General features: G+C 45.9%; 1 protein-coding gene across 4 annotated transcripts; it reads left to right on the plus strand.

Moving 5' to 3' along the window:
- Positions 1–267: 267 nt before the first annotated feature.
- On the plus strand, positions 268–12,734 carry LOC139396874 (protrudin-like). Of its 4 annotated transcripts, XM_071143796.1 has the most exons (16): positions 268–443; positions 479–537; positions 1,457–1,721; positions 2,627–2,697; positions 2,833–3,019; positions 3,182–3,277; positions 3,884–3,996; positions 4,570–4,691; positions 5,104–5,175; positions 5,582–5,611; positions 5,853–5,906; positions 7,071–7,091; positions 10,404–10,545; positions 10,715–10,761; positions 11,214–11,295; positions 11,679–12,011. In XM_071143796.1, exons 3-16 carry the CDS (start codon positions 1,462–1,464, stop codon positions 11,741–11,743), a joined length of 1,362 nt encoding a protein of 453 aa, XP_070999897.1. In that variant the 5' UTR covers positions 268–443; positions 479–537; positions 1,457–1,461; the 3' UTR covers positions 11,744–12,011. The 4 variants fall into 4 exon arrangements, with proteins under 4 accessions (XP_070999897.1, XP_070999898.1, XP_070999900.1 ...); XM_071143797.1 differs by lacking the exon at positions 5,853–5,906; XM_071143799.1 differs by lacking the exons at positions 5,853–5,906; positions 7,071–7,091 and having other exon boundaries at positions 11,679–12,734.
- The last annotated feature ends 3,536 nt before the right edge of the window (positions 12,735–16,270 follow it).

Below are 16,270 nucleotides of genomic sequence, written 5' to 3' on the forward strand. Positions count from 1 at the left end.
CTTCTCTCTCCTCGTTATTGATTAGAATTTCCACAACACTCGTCACTCTTTTTGTCAATACTATTATATTTGTCATAACACCGTTTTGGGTGAGTATCTTAGTCAAATATTTCATTTAGAGAGAAATGAGTGATGTAGCTCATAATTTCCCCCACAAATAGACGTCAGATTGACGTGATTTTGACGGCTACGATATTTCCTTGAATCTACTCTCTCCCTCATCGGTTCGCTCTGCGTTCTATTGGCCAGTCGGATTTTATTGCGGAAGCGATTACTTTTCTCTCGCAGCAGGCAGGCAGGCATTATTTGCTTAAAACAAGTACTTTCCCAAACACGTATACAACACAAAACATCGTCAACTCAATAATATCGATTTGAGAAGCGAAAACAATTGATTGACTTCATTACAAGAAGACTGTGAAAACGGTCTACACGGGCGTGTGTGACGCGTCTCTTCCTACATTCATCGTGTTGACGATCGAGAATCGCTTTCATATTCGCTAACTACGGGTTTTTGACACTTTGCCCACTAGTCAGGTAATGTTGCATTTCTTGCCTTATTATTCATATATATTGATTGTTGCAAATATTACATGTTAATGTTATGTCAATCACTAGCTGGTTAGTTTAAGTTACAATTTCGCCAGGTGGCTACATGCGATTTGGATGACAGCTGTTGTTGTGTAACGTTAGACAACACTAGCTATGTGTGACAACACTGTATTTTCATCAACGTGTGATATATAAACCATATTTAACAACGCAGTGTTGTGGCCTGTTGCAGTCATATTGTTTCATGACCCACCCATTTCATGTCAGCCGAACACAAGTCTGCAGTCAAGTTTCTCAGTAGCATTAGAAGATCAATGATTAAATCGTCATTAAAGCAGATATGGTAGATTTACTTTGATCGTCCAGGCTCGTGATTGCCCACTTCCTCTTTCCACTGATAGCTAGCGAGTGAGTGAGTGAGTGAGTGTTTGCACAGCGTAACATATTCAGGAAATGCTAACTAGAGCAACAGACGGACATGAAAATAAAATCTTAACATCTTATCGTGTCTCTCTGTGTTTCTCTGTCTTTTTTTATGGTATTTGACCTTTATTTAGACAGGGAGGCTAGTTGAGAACACGTTCTCATTTACAACTGCGATCTGGCCAAGATAAAGTAGAGCAGTGTGACACAAACAATAACACAGAGTTACACATGGAAACATACAGTCAATAATACAGTAGAAAACAAAAGTCTATATACAGTGAGTGGAAATGAGGTGAGATAAGGGAGGAAAGGCAATAATTAGGCCATGGTGGCGAAGTAATTACAATACAGCAATTAAACACTGGAGTGATAGATGTGCAGAAGATGAATGTGCAAGTAGAGATACTGGGGTGCAAAGGAGCAAGATAAATAATGTCTGTCTGTGTCGGTCTATGTCCCCCTTTCTCCCCCCCTCTAGTCGGGATGAAGTCTGGAGTAGGGGCATGTCAGGACCCCTGTCAGGGTGGTCCGGGGGTGGGTGACAGGGGGGACGACACCCTGGTGTCTCTACCCCCTAAAGACACCCCTGGCTCACCCGCGGGGTCACCCTCAGAGTTGGGAAGCCCTGGCCCCCGCCAGGCCGCGACCTTTGACCTGCTCAAGATGGTGGTGTCTTACAAGAGGATGGCCCTGTTTCTGGAGCCGCTCACTGACACGTTGGAGCTGGCCCGCTACCTACTGGGGTGAGAGGATACATTTATACACTGATCCCAGATCTGTTTTTAGTTTCTCCAATGGTGATAACGGATAGGACTTGGGAGAGTAGACTGATTCACTCTACCTACTGGGCTAGTGAAGGGAGTAGGATGAGGTTTCCTATGGGCCTAGACACTGACCTGTCAGATTTGAGTTTCTTCACCCTAATGGTTCCAGTGAGGGTATGCTGATCCTAGATTTGGGCTGTGGAGCTGGCATTCTACCTACTGGGCTAATGTAGGAAGGGTAGACTGATCCTAGATCTGGGCTGTGGAGCTGGCGCTCTACCTACTGGGCTAATGTAGGGAGGGTAGACTGATCCTAGATCTGGGCTGTGGAGCTGGCACTCTACCTACTGGGCTAATGAAGGGAGGGTAGACTGATCCTAGATCTTGGATGTGGAGCTGGCATGCTACCTACTGGGCTAATGTAGGAAGGGTAGACTGATCCTAGATTTGGGATGTGGAGCTGGCATGCTACCTACTGGGCTAATGTAGGGAGGGTAGACTGATCCTAGATCTGGGATGTGGAGCTGGCACTCTACCTACTGGGCTAATGTAGGGAGGGTAGACTGATCCTAGATCTGGGATGTGGAGCTGGCATGCTACCTACTGGGCTAATGAAGGGAGGGTAGACTGATCCTAGATCTGGGATGTGGAGCTGGTCTGCAGGTCAGGCTTTTGCTCCAGCCCTGCTCTAATGAGCGTAGTTGTAGATGCATGCCATCTTATTTGGTTTACTGTACAGCCTGCTACCTACTGGGGGGAGTCAGTGTTTACCATAGACACTGATCGGAGGTCAGTTTTTAGTTCCTCCACCCTAATGGTTGGAGGATAGGACTTGAGGACGCTAAACTGATCCTAGGTCAGTATGACTGTGTGGTGTATTGCAGGTGGAGGATGCCTCTGTGCTCACTACTGGTCTGTGTACTGCTCAACACCCTCTTCCTCACCCTGAGTGAAGGTGAGCTAATGCTGGGTAATACACACACACACACACACTGCTATATGAACTACTACCACATACAACTGAGTGTGTATAACAATGTGATATATATATATATATACTGTGACAGTCAGTTTCTCTCCTGCCCTCCAGTGGGGTGGTTCTCTGTGTGTGTTCTGGGGGTGTCTGCCCCGGCTGCCCTGGGTTACCTGCAGGACAGGTGTGGGGGCGGGGCGTCGGAGGCGGAGCAACAGAAGAGGCGGTGCCACGCGGTGCATCGTAAGGACCTGCAGAACGTTCAGCTCACCAGACAGGACGCCATGCTGGAAGTCAAGGACCTGTGAGTGAGTGAGTGAGTGAGTGAGTGTGTGTGTGTGTGTTTGGCCTTCCAGTTTATAAAACCAAGTTAATTTATTTACTATCCCTGTGTGTGTGCCTGTGTGCGTGCATGTCCGGGTGTGTCTCTCTCTCTCTCTCTGTGTGTGTCCGTCCGTGTCCACAGGTTAAAGCAGCTAGATGACCTGTTGTCTCATGCCTGCCTGTCTGCTGAGTCCGTCTACAAGCTCCTGTACTGGGAGAGCCACTCTGAGTCCTCTAGGTCAGTAACACTGTCTGTGTGTGTACTTGGAGCCACTGAGTCCTCTAGGTCAGTAACACTGTCTGTGTGTGTACTTGGAGCCACTGAGTCCTCTAGGTCAGTAACACTGTCTGTGTGGGTACTTGGAGCCAGTCTGAGTCCTCTAGGTCAGTAACACTGTCTGTGTGGGTACTTGGAGCCAGTCTGAGTCCTCTAGGTCATTAACACTGTCTGTGTGGGTACTTGGAGCCAGTCTGAGTCCTCTAGGTCATTAACACTGTCTGTGTGGGTACTTGGAGCCAGTCTGAGTCCTCTAGGTCATTAACACTGTCTGTGTGGGTACTTGGAGCCAGTCTGAGTCCTCTAGGTCAGTAACACTGTCTGTGTGGGTACTTGGAGCCACTGAGTCCTCCAGATCAGCAACACTGTGTGTGTGTCCTTGTTCTCCAGGACAGTAACTCAACCCCTCTACATTCACCATAGATATCATCACACATCTTATCTGTACTTACAGAGCTCCCGACAGACTGGTTAGGGTTGTTTGTGTGTGCCTGAGTGTCTCTGTCTCTCTCCCTCCTCTCTCTGTCTCTCTCCCTCCTCTCTCTGTCTCTCTTCTCTGTCTCTCAGGTTCTACGGTGGCCTGTTAGCTGTATTGATGCTGCTGTATTCTGTCCCTGTGGGCTGGGTGCTGGCCTGTCTCACTACTGCACTCTTCCTGTGGAACCGAGACTTCCGCAGGGGTCAGTACACATGCATACAGTACCAGTCAAAAGTTTGGACACACCTTCTCATTCAACAGTAGCCACCCTTTGCCTTGATGACAGCTTTGCACACTCTTGGCATTTTGAAGAATCTCAAATATAAAATATATTTAGATTTGTTTATCACTTTTTTGCTTACTACATGATTCCATGTGTTATTTCATAGTTTTGATGTCTTCACTATTATTCTACAATGTAGAAAATGTTTTTAAAAAAATAAAGAAAAACCCTGGAATGAGGTGGTAGGTGTGTCCAAACTTTTGACTGGTACTGTACTTTTTTAAAATTTGTTTTTATTGTACCTTTATTTAACTAGGCAAGTCAGTTAAGAACAAATTCTTATTTACAATGACGGCCTAGTGGGTTAACTGCCTGTTCAGGGGCAGAACGACAGAATTGTACCTTGTCAGCTCGGCGATTTGAACTTGCAACCTTTCAGTTACTAGTCCAACACTCTAACCACTAGGCTACCCTGACGCCCCGGCAGACACACACTCAAGTGTTGGTTCTGTGTTCTAACAGCCTGGTTCCACTCCCCCTCTGTGTGTGTAGTTGTGTTGGACCTAAGGGAGGTGGTCCAGTCTGGCCAGAACCCATCCTCAGAAGGAGAGATGGACCTCACAGAACCGGACCACAGCAGCCTGGACCGGACTCCCACTGCTACCAGCTTGGAGGTATGGACAGAGAGAGAAGTGGTGTGGGGAGAGAAACGGGTAGGGAGGGAGAGAGAAGTGGTGGGGGGAGAGAAACAAGTAGGGAGGGAGGGAGGGAGAGAGAGACACAGGGTGGGAGGGAGAAAGAAGTGGTGGGGGGAGAGAAACGGGTAGGGAGGGAGGGAGAGAGAGACCGGGTGGGGGGGGAGAGAAACGGGGGTGGGGGGAGAGAAACGGGTAGGGAGGGAGGGAGAGAGAAACCGGGTGGGAGGAGAGAGAAACAGGGGTAGGGAGGGAGAGAGGAAGGGGTGGATGTATAAATAGAGTCTGTATATTTGGATCAATGGTGTACATGAAAACATTACAGATCAGTGTTCTGCAATAATCCTCTTATCTAACTTACATGTATATCATTATTGTGTGTGGTGTGTAGGACCTGTCCCCGGGCAGCGTCGAGGAGGCTGAGGAGGCAGAGCCTGATGATGAGTTCAAAGACGCCATCGAGGTAAAAACGAAATCAACCGTTATCTCGACTTTATTCCTTCATGTCTCGTTATCTGACTGGTTTCTCATCCTGACCTCTCGCTCTCTGGTCAGGTCTTAGGCCATGTCGTTTTGATTTGATATAACTTTATTGGCAATTGCACCACTCTCACTCCGGCCCTGTTTGAACACTGCCCCCATTCCTTCCACTCAGTCTTCACAGATCTAACATGGTAGGATGGGAGAAACCAAGGAATCCACTAGGCCCACCTTCCTTTGACCTAATCCATGTCATTGTCAAATCAGAAGGAAAAAGATTGTGTTGGAACACAGCTTCTTCTCCTTCTTCCTTCTGTCGCTGGCTGACAACTTCCTGTCCTTCTTGATGATTCATTTCCTTTTCTGTTTCTACCTCCCTCCACTCTCAGTTGACTCAGGAGCCCCCTATCTCCCTGCAGGTGAGTGGCTCCCCCTGTCTGTCGGGCTGTGGTATTACAGCATTAGAAACAGGACACATTAATGAACAATTGCGACAAATAATTGTTGTTTTTATGTGTGATAAAGTTCTGTGACAGTTCAACTACTCAGCCCAGTTACTAAGTTGTGTGTGTGTGTTACAAGCATTTCGCTACACCTGCATTAACATCTGCTAAATATGTGTATGTGACCAATAAATTGTGATTTGAATTGAATATTTAGGACTATCTCAGACAGTTCAGTGTTACACGACGTCATGACCGAGGTCAAAGACCTGTAAGTGTGTGTGTGTGTGTGTATTGCAGTGGTGTGTGTTGCACAGGAGCTACACGGGGACGTGGAGAGAACCCTCGTTCTTTACCTGCTACACTGGAAGCTTAACGTTTTGCTGGCATGAGCAGAGTTCAAACCCCGTCATCACACTGTTCAGTGGTGTTGAGCTGCACGATCCAATCTACACTATAGAAATAGACCACGTCATCACACTGTTCAGTGGTGTGAGCTGCAGATCCAATCTACACTATAGAAATAGACCACGTCATCACACTGTTCAGTGGTGTGAGCTGCACGATCCAATCTACACAATAGAAATAGACCACGTCATCACACTGTTCAGTGGTGTGAGCTGCACGATCCAATCTACACAATAGAAATAGACCACGTCATCACACTGTTCAGTGGTGTGAGCTGCAGATCCAATCTACACTATAGAAATAGACCACGTCATCACACTGTTCAGTGGTGTGAGCTGCACGATCCAATCTACACAATAGAAATAGACCCCGTCATCACACTGATCAGTGGTGTGAGCTGCACGATCCAATCTACACTATAGAAATAGACCACGTCATCACACTGTTCAGTGGTGTGAGCTGCAGATCCAATCTACACTATAGAAATAGACCACGTCATCACACTGTTCAGTGGTGTGAGCTGCACGATCCAATCTACACTATAGAAATAGACCACGTCATCACACTGTTCAGTGGTGTGAGCTGCACGATCCAATCTACACTATAGAAATAGACCACATCATCACGCTGTTCAGTGGTGTGAGCTGCACGATCCAATCTACACAATAGAAATAGACCACCACGTCATCACGCTGTTCAGTGGTGTTGAGCTGCACGATCCAATCTACACTATAGAAATAGACCACGTCATCACACTGTTCAGTGGTGTGAGCTGCACGATCCAATCTACACAATAGAAATAGACCACCGGGTTTCATTGAAGTGAAGCGTCTCGTGCTCTGCAAACGTTATGCATCTAGTGCAGCTGGCCAGTTCAATATTACTATCTCAGACCGCACAGTGTGTGTGTTTCTGCTGTGTTTATGTTAGATAGATACGGTGTGTTAAAAATTGGTGTGTTAGATAGATATGGGGGGGTGTGTGTAATCTGCTCCTGTGTGTGTTTGTTCCTCTCCATCCTAACAAGGAGACTCCCTTGGCTTTAGTGGTAAGTCTAGTTCACCCCCTTCCCTGACCCTGTTTGTGGTGAGAGGGAGGGGGGGGTGTTTAGGGTACACACCTCAGTTGGGTCCTGTCTGCATGGGTAGTGGGATGTCTTTACACCTTAGTGCTGTTGTTACCATCACTGGTTATGTTACCATTATGACATCAGGACTATAACTTCACATCTATCTATACCACTAATGTCATTATATATAACACTATCATTACATATAGGACTAATGTCATTATATATATATGTATGTATATTATATATAGCACTAATGTCAATATATATAGCACTAATGTCATTATATATGTATATTATATATAGCACTAATGTCAATATATGTATGTATGTATATTATATATAGCACTAATGTCATTATATATATATATATATATAGCGCTAATGTCATGATATATAGCACTAATCACTATATACCACTAATATCATTATATATATATATATATATATATATATAGCGCTAATGTCATGATATATAGCACTAATCACTCTATAGCACTAAGCACTAATCATCATTCATACAATCGGCCTCATTCTCAATGTAGTCTGGGCGTGTCTGCATTATTCCAGCAAACCATTGGATGAGCATGCTCTGAGTTGGTCACTGCACCTGAGTACACACACACAAGGGTGGCGTTGTAATGTGTATTGTGTGACGTGTTTCTAGCATGGTTGTGCACTTCACTGTAAGGATGCAAATAGGACACATCCATCTCATGCTACATAGGGCTCTGGTCAAAAGTAGTGCACTAAGACTGCCAAACCTGGGCGACCTGTGCGCCGCCCTATGGGACTCCCAATCACCGGCCGGATGTGATAAAGCCTGGATTCGAACCAGGGACTGTAGTGACGCACGCCTCTTGCTCTGAGATGCAATGCCTCAGACCGTAGAGCACTGTATTTTAGGGACTAGGGTCTAAAGTAGTGTAGTATATTTTAGGGACTAGGGTATAAAGTAGTGCATTATATTTCATGGACTAGGGTTTAAATTAGTGCACTATTTTAGGGACTAGGGTATAAAGTGTGGTGGTTAATTTCTTTACTATCAAATGTGGAGTGAGAGTTACACTTAAACTAAATCTTTATTCACTTATTAATAAGGGAGCAGATCAATACAACACACCCATATAAAATGAATGGATTGAGCGCTCTACGATAATGATGGCTGGTCGACCAATCACCCTCAGATAATTCGTTGAGAGCCCCGAGACAAAAGGACTTTTATAGCCAAGATACACCCCTTTCAACCTACATGACAAACAACATATGTATAGAATGGGTCACAAGGTTAAGATTTGTATGAAAGATACTTATAATTCACAGCAGACAGTATCTGCTGTAAAAACAGTCCACATTGTGTAGAGACCAGGGTCTGGCCCTGGGGTCATCTCTCATTGTGTAGAGACCAGGGTCTGGCCCTGGGGTCATCTCTCATTGTGTAGAGACCAGGGTCTGGCCCTGGGGTCATCTCTCATTTTGTAGAGACCAGGGTCTGGCCCTGGGTTCATCTCTCATTGTGTAGAGACCAGGGTCTGGCCCTGGGTTCATCTCTCATTGTGTAGAGACCAGGGTCTGGCCCTGGGGTCATCTCTCATTGTGTAGAGACCAGGGTCTGGCCCTGGGGTCATCTCTCATTGTGTAGAGACCAGGGTCTGGCCCTGGGGTCATCTCTCATTGTGTAGAGACCAGGGTCTGGCCCTGGGGTCATCTCTCATTGTGTAGAGACCAGGGTCTGGCCCTGGGGTCATCTCTCATTGTGTAGAGACCAGGGTCTGGCCCTGGGGTCATCTCTCATTGTGTAGAGACCAGGGTCTGGCCCTGGGGTCATCTCTCATTGTGTAGAGACCAGGGTCTGGCCCTGGGGTCATCTCTCATTGTGTAGAGACCAGGGTCTGGCCCTGGGGTCATCTCTCATTGTGTAGAGACCAGGGTCTGGCCCTGGGGTCATCTCTCATTGTGTAGAGACCAGGGTCTGGCCCTGGGGTCATCTCTCATTGTGTAGAGACCAGGGTCTGGCCCTGGGGTCATCTCTCATTGTGTAGAGACCAGGGTCTGGCCCTGGGGTCATCTCTAATTGTGTAGAGACCAGGGTCTGGCCCTGGGGTCATCTCTCATTGTGTAGAGACCAGGGTCTGGCCCTGGGGTCATTGCTCATTGTGTAGAGACCAGGGTCTGTCCCTGGGGTCATCTCTCATTGTGTAGAGACCAGGGTCTGGCCCTGGGGTCATCTCCCCCTGGTACCCTATAGATGAGAAACATTAACTCATGTTCTGGAATGTGGTCTCTTTAGGTTTTATCACCCAAAGACATCATAAATCTCCTGTCAGTGTTAAATCTCCCAGAGGCCCACTTTCAGTTCACAGATACAATATTATAAGAACCCTCTATTCTGTTGCATAAAACAACCATTTGTTGCAATTACAGTATTATAACAATCTTGCAATTTTGATTTCATAAAAGTTGTGCACTATATTATAGGGACTAGGGTCTAAAGTAGTGCACTATATTTTAGGGATTAGGGTCTAAAGTAGTGTACTATATTTTAGGGACTAGGGTCTAAAGTAGTGTACTATACTATAGGGACACCTGAATACAGGTGAGGTCTTTTGCTGAATGGCTGCCAGCCCGTCTACGGAGACAGGTGCAATGTCATCTGAGGGCGGAGCTTAAGGTGCCCTGCCCCTTCCCAATACGTTTCTTGCCTGAGGTGTACCAGCCCTCGTCTTTTAGGGCAATAAATAGGCACAGATCTAGGATCAGCTTAGCCTCATCTAATACTAACCTTTAACCATAAGGGTGTGAACTGTACAACTGATCTGGAGCATGTCTGGTTGCACGTTTCAAACTCATTCCACAGAGGTCCCAGTCTGCAGGCTTTCACTCCTTCCTTTGACTTGATTGATGAATTGAGCTCATTGGTTAGTAAGGAACTGGCCTCACCTGGTTGTGTAGGTCTTAATTGGACAGGAAAACCTCCAAAACCAGCAGACTCTGGGCCCTCCATGGAAGGAGTTGGACACCCCTGCCTTGGAGGATGATGTGTATGGTTTTGTGTTAGTGGGGTTTTGCTGCCTGCGTGCTCTCGACTCCCTCTGCTGTTGACGTTGAGAAACACATCCACCTAAACCATGGAAGAGATCGGTTGGAGGAGTAGGGTTCAGGGAGCGGGATGTAGGGTTTAGGGGCTATGGTTTGTAGTTCCCACAAAGCTGCTGCCTTTAACTGCTCTTTAGTAACTTAACCCTTCTCTTCTCCTCCCCCCCCCCATTCTGCCCCCCCTCCCCTCTACAGGAGGATGATGACATAAGTTCAGATTTGGACACCATCTCCATCACCTCAGACAACGGTCTGCTGAGCCGCAACGAGCCAATCCGCAGTAAGGTGTCCAAACTGACGGAGAAGCTACGCAAACGCTACCCCACCAACAACACAGGTCAGTCTACCCTTCGTCCCTCTGTTCATCTTCTTCCTCACCTCAACCCTACTTAAGAGGTGGGTTTAGTAGCTAGTCTTCATAGAAATTAAATATCCCCCCTCTTTCCCTCTCTCTCCCCCCTCTCTTTCCCTCCCTCTCTCTCCCCCCTCTCTCTCTCATCCCCAAGGTAACTGTTCCAGCTGCAGTGCAGTCTTCTCAGTGGTGAAGAGAAGGGTAAGAGCTTTACACCTGTTTTTAAACCACCAATAAATACAATCCTATGTCTTTTTATTTTATTTAACCTTTATTTAACCAGGTAGGCAGGTTGAGAACACCTTTATTTAACCAGGTAGGCCAGTTGGGAACAAGTTCTTATTTACAACTGCGACCTGGCCAAGATAAAGCAAAGCAGTAATACTGTAGGTTGTTTAATACCTATGTGTGGAACCTGGTGTGGGTCCCAAATGGCATCCTATGCCCTATATAATCTACCACTTTAGAACAGAGTCCTATGGGCCCTGGTCACAATTAGTGAACTAGGTAGGGAATAGGACAGGGTTGGGTTAGAGTTTCACTTTACTTCCTGAATTCACCCACTTCATTTCAAATTGGCCTCAACCCTGGAATAGGGTTCAGTTTGGGACATAACAATGATGATGATGTCATCGTGACCTCTGCTGTTTCAGCGGAGCTGTAGTAACTGTGGCAACAGCTTCTGCTCCAGATGCTGCTCCTACAAGGTCCTCAAGGCCTGCATGGGTGTCACAGGTGAGAGAGAAACACACACACACACACACACAACATGCTATTATGGTATTTCTATACTGAAATGATGAAATTATAAATAAGGTCTCCGAAGACATCAGTTGATTTTAAAAACAAAATATCTTCTATTTTACACCTTTCTCTCCCCATTCCCCTGCCTCTTTCTCATGTAATGCCTCTTTATCTCCCTCTCAGCTCCAGATGCCTCCCCTTTCTCATGTAATGCCTCTTTACCTCCCTCCCAGCTCCAGATGCCTCCCCTTTCTCATGTAATGCCTCTTTACCTCCCTTACCAGATGCCTCCCCTTTCTCATGTAATGTCTCTTTACCTCCCTGCTCCAGCTGCCTCCCCTTTCTCATGTAATGCCTCTTTACCTCCCTCCCAGCTCCAGATGCCCAGAGAGAGACGGTGTTTGTTTGTGCTGTCTGCAACTCCACCCTCAGCAAGTGAGAAATGACTACCACCTCCTACCCACTCATGGAGACCCAGGGAGGGTACTGCCCCTCCTACCCAGGATTAGAAGCTCCTTGGCTGGGTAGAGCCTGCGGCAGCTCAGCCTCTACCCCGCCTGGGGGTGGTTCAAAACCCCAGGTTGTCTGGTTCTCTGGCCAGACAGGTGACCAGGGTTATTAAGATGAACCAGTCCCAAATGGCAACCTATTCCCTATAAATTACACTGCTTTTGCCCAGAGCCCTATGGGGTTCCCTATGGGCCCTGGTCTACAGTAGTGGACTATATAGGGAATGGGCCCTGGTCTACAGTAGTGGACTATATAGGGAATAGGGCCCTGGTCTACAGTAGTGGACTATATAGGGAATAGGGTGCCATTTTGGTACGCTCCCACAGACTCCCATCAGCTTGTGTTGCATTGAGATTTATCCTGTACTGTCATGGAGGTCCTGAGAATGCTGAGGTGTGTGTGTGTGTGTGTGTGTGTTGGATTGTATAAGATATGCTATAGATTGACCCTGTTATAACTTATCCATTCTGTAATGGTTTTATATGTTGGTCCTAATGTTAATTTAATGGATGTAAAGACAGGATGCTAAAGACTATACTTTTGTCCTAAATGGCATTCCCTAATCCCCATGGAGCATAACCTAACCCCATGGAGTGATTTCCAGAGGTGATCCCAGAGCTGTGTTCAAATACTCATACTAGCTGTACTATTTGTGATGTAACATTGAGTATGTAGTTAAGTACTTATTGGATATAGTATGCCAAACGTTCCTGGATGTCCTACTAAATTCACCTAAATACGAAGTATACAAGCAGTGGACACTATTTCTGTGCTTTTAGGGACCATAATGCAATTCTTCAGAAAATGGGCGTGGCTTCACCAACGTTTTCAGATTTGAGGAAAATGGCCGACGAGAGCAGATAGAAATGAATTGCTTTAGGAAAATGTTGAGCAATGTAATAAAGTAATGACTTTTCAAACAAGTTTAACGTTATGTTGGCTGACAATTTATTAGCTACGCTGTCCTTACGAACCGCAGCATGTCATTCAGCAGTATGTACCGGGCTGTTAGCTAGCTACCTAACGTTAGTTGGCTACTAATACATTGAACTTGCCAGGTAGTATATTAACTAACTTCCCAGTGTTTATTGACTTGATTATTCACATCATTCTTAGCTAAGTGGTAGAGTCGTCGTGCGTTCTCAATGGACATAGTTAATTCTGGCTATCTACTCTAATTTCAGAGCATCTCTCATCTGTGTGCCAGTGCACAGAATAGCTGAATAAAAGGCGTTGAATGGAGCACAGTTAGTCACCAACACTCTGCATAAAATGAAAACTGCCCAACCAGCTCTGCTAGGGCGAGTAAAATGGTCAGAGTGAGGGTTTCTCTCATTTGTGTCTGGAGGTAGCTAGCCAGTTAGCTTGGGTGCTTGACTGCCGTTGTGAGGACAGAACGCTCGGATCAACCCTACTCCTTGGTCAGAGCGTCTAGTGTGGGCTCCGAGACCGAAACGCTCTGGATTTACGAACGGACAATCTGACAACGCTTTACCATATTGAATTTACAGACACAGTCGAAATCGCAAAATGTCTAGCTAGTAATTTGTTATGCTAACAAGCCAGAAAGAGGTTGCATAGCAACAGCATAAACTTCTGGTAGACAGGCGAAGTGCTAGTACACTCAACTGAAAGGATACCCTTCGTTTACAGTATTCTAAAATTAACTAATAGTATGTAGTATATACTCATTAAGTATGTAGTATACAGGATGTTGGTATGTGTATTTGAACACAGCACAGGTTTTAGATTGACACATATGAATGTACATGTTACACTTTTACCATTGTGATCACCTATATTCAATCCACTGAAAGTTTATATTTATCCAATTTATTAATTCATTCATTTGATTGATTAGCTTGACAGAATGGAGGAGTTTGTTTACTCTTCATTGCTTCAATAAACTGTGATTTTTGAATGTTTGAAATTCATTTATGGCATATTTTTCCTGCCTTGTTTCAGCCTAGTTGTAGAGAGCTCTGTTAAAAAAAACAAAACATGTAAGAAGAGAGCGTGCCCTGCAGGTTTGGTGCATCTGTTTGCGTTTCACTACCGTAGACATTGTATCTGTCCCATTGTGGCGTCTGTGAGAGCTAAGCAGCGCCATAGAGGTCATCTCCTTTTTGAGGTAGTCCATTCTTCATCTACTACTTCTATGACTTGGTAAACAAACTGACAGGGTGCACACTGCCACCTGCATTGTGTTGTTTGAACCGATATAAAGCCAAGGTTGGTGATTTACTGCCACCTGCAGTCATGACTACTTCAGAATGGTCCTCAATGGCGCTGCCCATGCTAAAACAGGCTTTTGGGCACTAGAGTCCTCTATCTATCTCTATGGTCACTACTCAACCCAAATCCACCACATGCCAGAAGGCTCCAGGTTCCTCTCCTCACAACCCAAATCCACCACATGCCAGAAGGCTCCAGGTTCCTCTCCTCACAACCCAAATCTACCACATGCCAGAAGGCTCCAGGTTCCTCTCCTCACAACCCAAATCCACCACATGCCAGAAGGCTCCAGGTTACTCTCCAATCCTCTCCTCACAACCCAGGGAGAATCTCAATAGTCTGAAGTAGCTTCCTTACTTTCCTTGTCTCCTTTCCTTACTTTGTTGTTTTCCTTAATTTAACCTGTCTTCCTCCATATTGTTTCCACCTTTCCTATCTCCTAAAATCAGTTTGTATTACCAGAAGGAAAGGAAACAAGGAGAGGAATGTACAGTCGTAGCCAAAAGTTTTGAGAATGAGACAAATATACATTTTCACAAAGTCTGCTGCCTCAGTTTGTATGATGGCAATTTGCATATACTCCAGAATGTTATGAAGAGTGATCAGATGAATTGCAATTAATTGCAAAGAACCTCTTTGCCATGCAAATGAACTGAATCCCCAAAAAACATGTCCACTGCATTTCAGCCCTGCCACAAAAGGACCAGCTGACATCATGTCAGTGATTCTCTCGTTAACACAGGTGTGAGTGTTGACGAGGACAAGGCTGGAGATCACTCTGTCATGCTGATTGAGTTCGAATAACAGACTGGAAGCTTCAAAAGGAGGGCGGTGCTTGGAATCATTGTTCTACCTCTGTCAACCATGGTTACCTGCAAGGAAACACGTGCCGTCATCATTGCTTTGCACAAAAAGGGCTTCACAGGCAAGGATATTGCTGCCAGTAAGATTGCACCTAAATCAACCATTTATCGGATCATCAAGAGCTTCAAGGAGAGCGGTTCAATTGTTGTGAAGAAGGCTTCAGGGCGCCCAAGAAAGTCCAGCAAGCGCCAGGACCGTCTCCTAAAGTTGATTCAGCTGCGGGATCGGGGCACCACCAGTACAGAGCTTGCTCAGGAATGGCAGCAGGTGTGAGTGCATCTGCACACACAGTGAGGCGAAGACTTTTGGAGGATGGCCTGGTGTCAAGAAGGGCAGCAAAGAGGCAACTTCTCTCCAGGAAAAACATCAGGGACCGACTGATATTCTGCAAAAGGTACAGGGATTGGACTGTTGAGGACTGGGGTAAAGTCATTTTCTCTGATGAATCCCCTTTTCGATTGTTTGGGGCATCCCGAAAAAAGCTTGTCCGGAGAAGACAAGGTGAGCGCTACCATCGGTCCTGTGTCATGCCAACAGTAAAGCATCCTGAGACCATTCATGTGTGGGGTTGCTTCTCAGCCAAGGGAGTGGGCTCACTCACAATTTTGCCTAAGAACACATCCATGAATAAAGAATGGTACCAACACATCCTCCGAGAGCAACTTCTCCCAACCATCCAGGAACAGTTTGGTGAAGAACAATGCCTTTTCCAGCATGATGGAGTGATAACTAAGTGGCTCGGGGAACAAAGCATCGATATTTTGGGTCTATGGCCAGAAAACTCCGAAAACTCAGACCTTAATCCCATTGAGAATTTGTGGTCAATCTTCAAGAAGCGGATGGACAAACAAAAACCCACCAATTCTGACAAACTCCAAGCATTGATTATGCAAGAATGTGCTGCCATCAGTCAGCATGTGGCCCAGAAGTTAATTGACAGCATGCCAGGGCGGATTGCAGAGGTCTTGAAAAAGAAGGGTCAACACTGCAAATATTGACTCTTTGCATCAACTTCATGTAATTGTCAATAAAAGCCTTTGACACGTATGAAATGCTTGTAATTATACTTCAGTATTCCATAGTAACATCTGACAAAAATATCTAAAGACACTGAAGCAGCAAACTTTGTGTAAATTAATATTTGTGACATTCTCAAAACTTTTGGCCACGACTGTACACTAGTGCTACGCAATGATATATAGACCACGCCCCGCGCCCTACCCCCTCGTGTGAGGTCCTCCCAACCCCCGCCGCTCTCTGCCCCGCCCCACCCCCTCCTCTCCTCCCCCTCAGTCTCTTCCTCCCGCCCTCCAACCCGTCCCCTAAAGCGCTTTGAGCTCCGGGACTCATCCTAGTA

Source organism: Oncorhynchus clarkii, unplaced genomic scaffold (assembly GCF_045791955.1).
Source record: "Oncorhynchus clarkii lewisi isolate Uvic-CL-2024 unplaced genomic scaffold, UVic_Ocla_1.0 unplaced_contig_11951_pilon_pilon, whole genome shotgun sequence".
In the NCBI taxonomy this organism is placed as follows: Eukaryota; Metazoa; Chordata; class Actinopteri; order Salmoniformes; family Salmonidae; genus Oncorhynchus; species Oncorhynchus clarkii.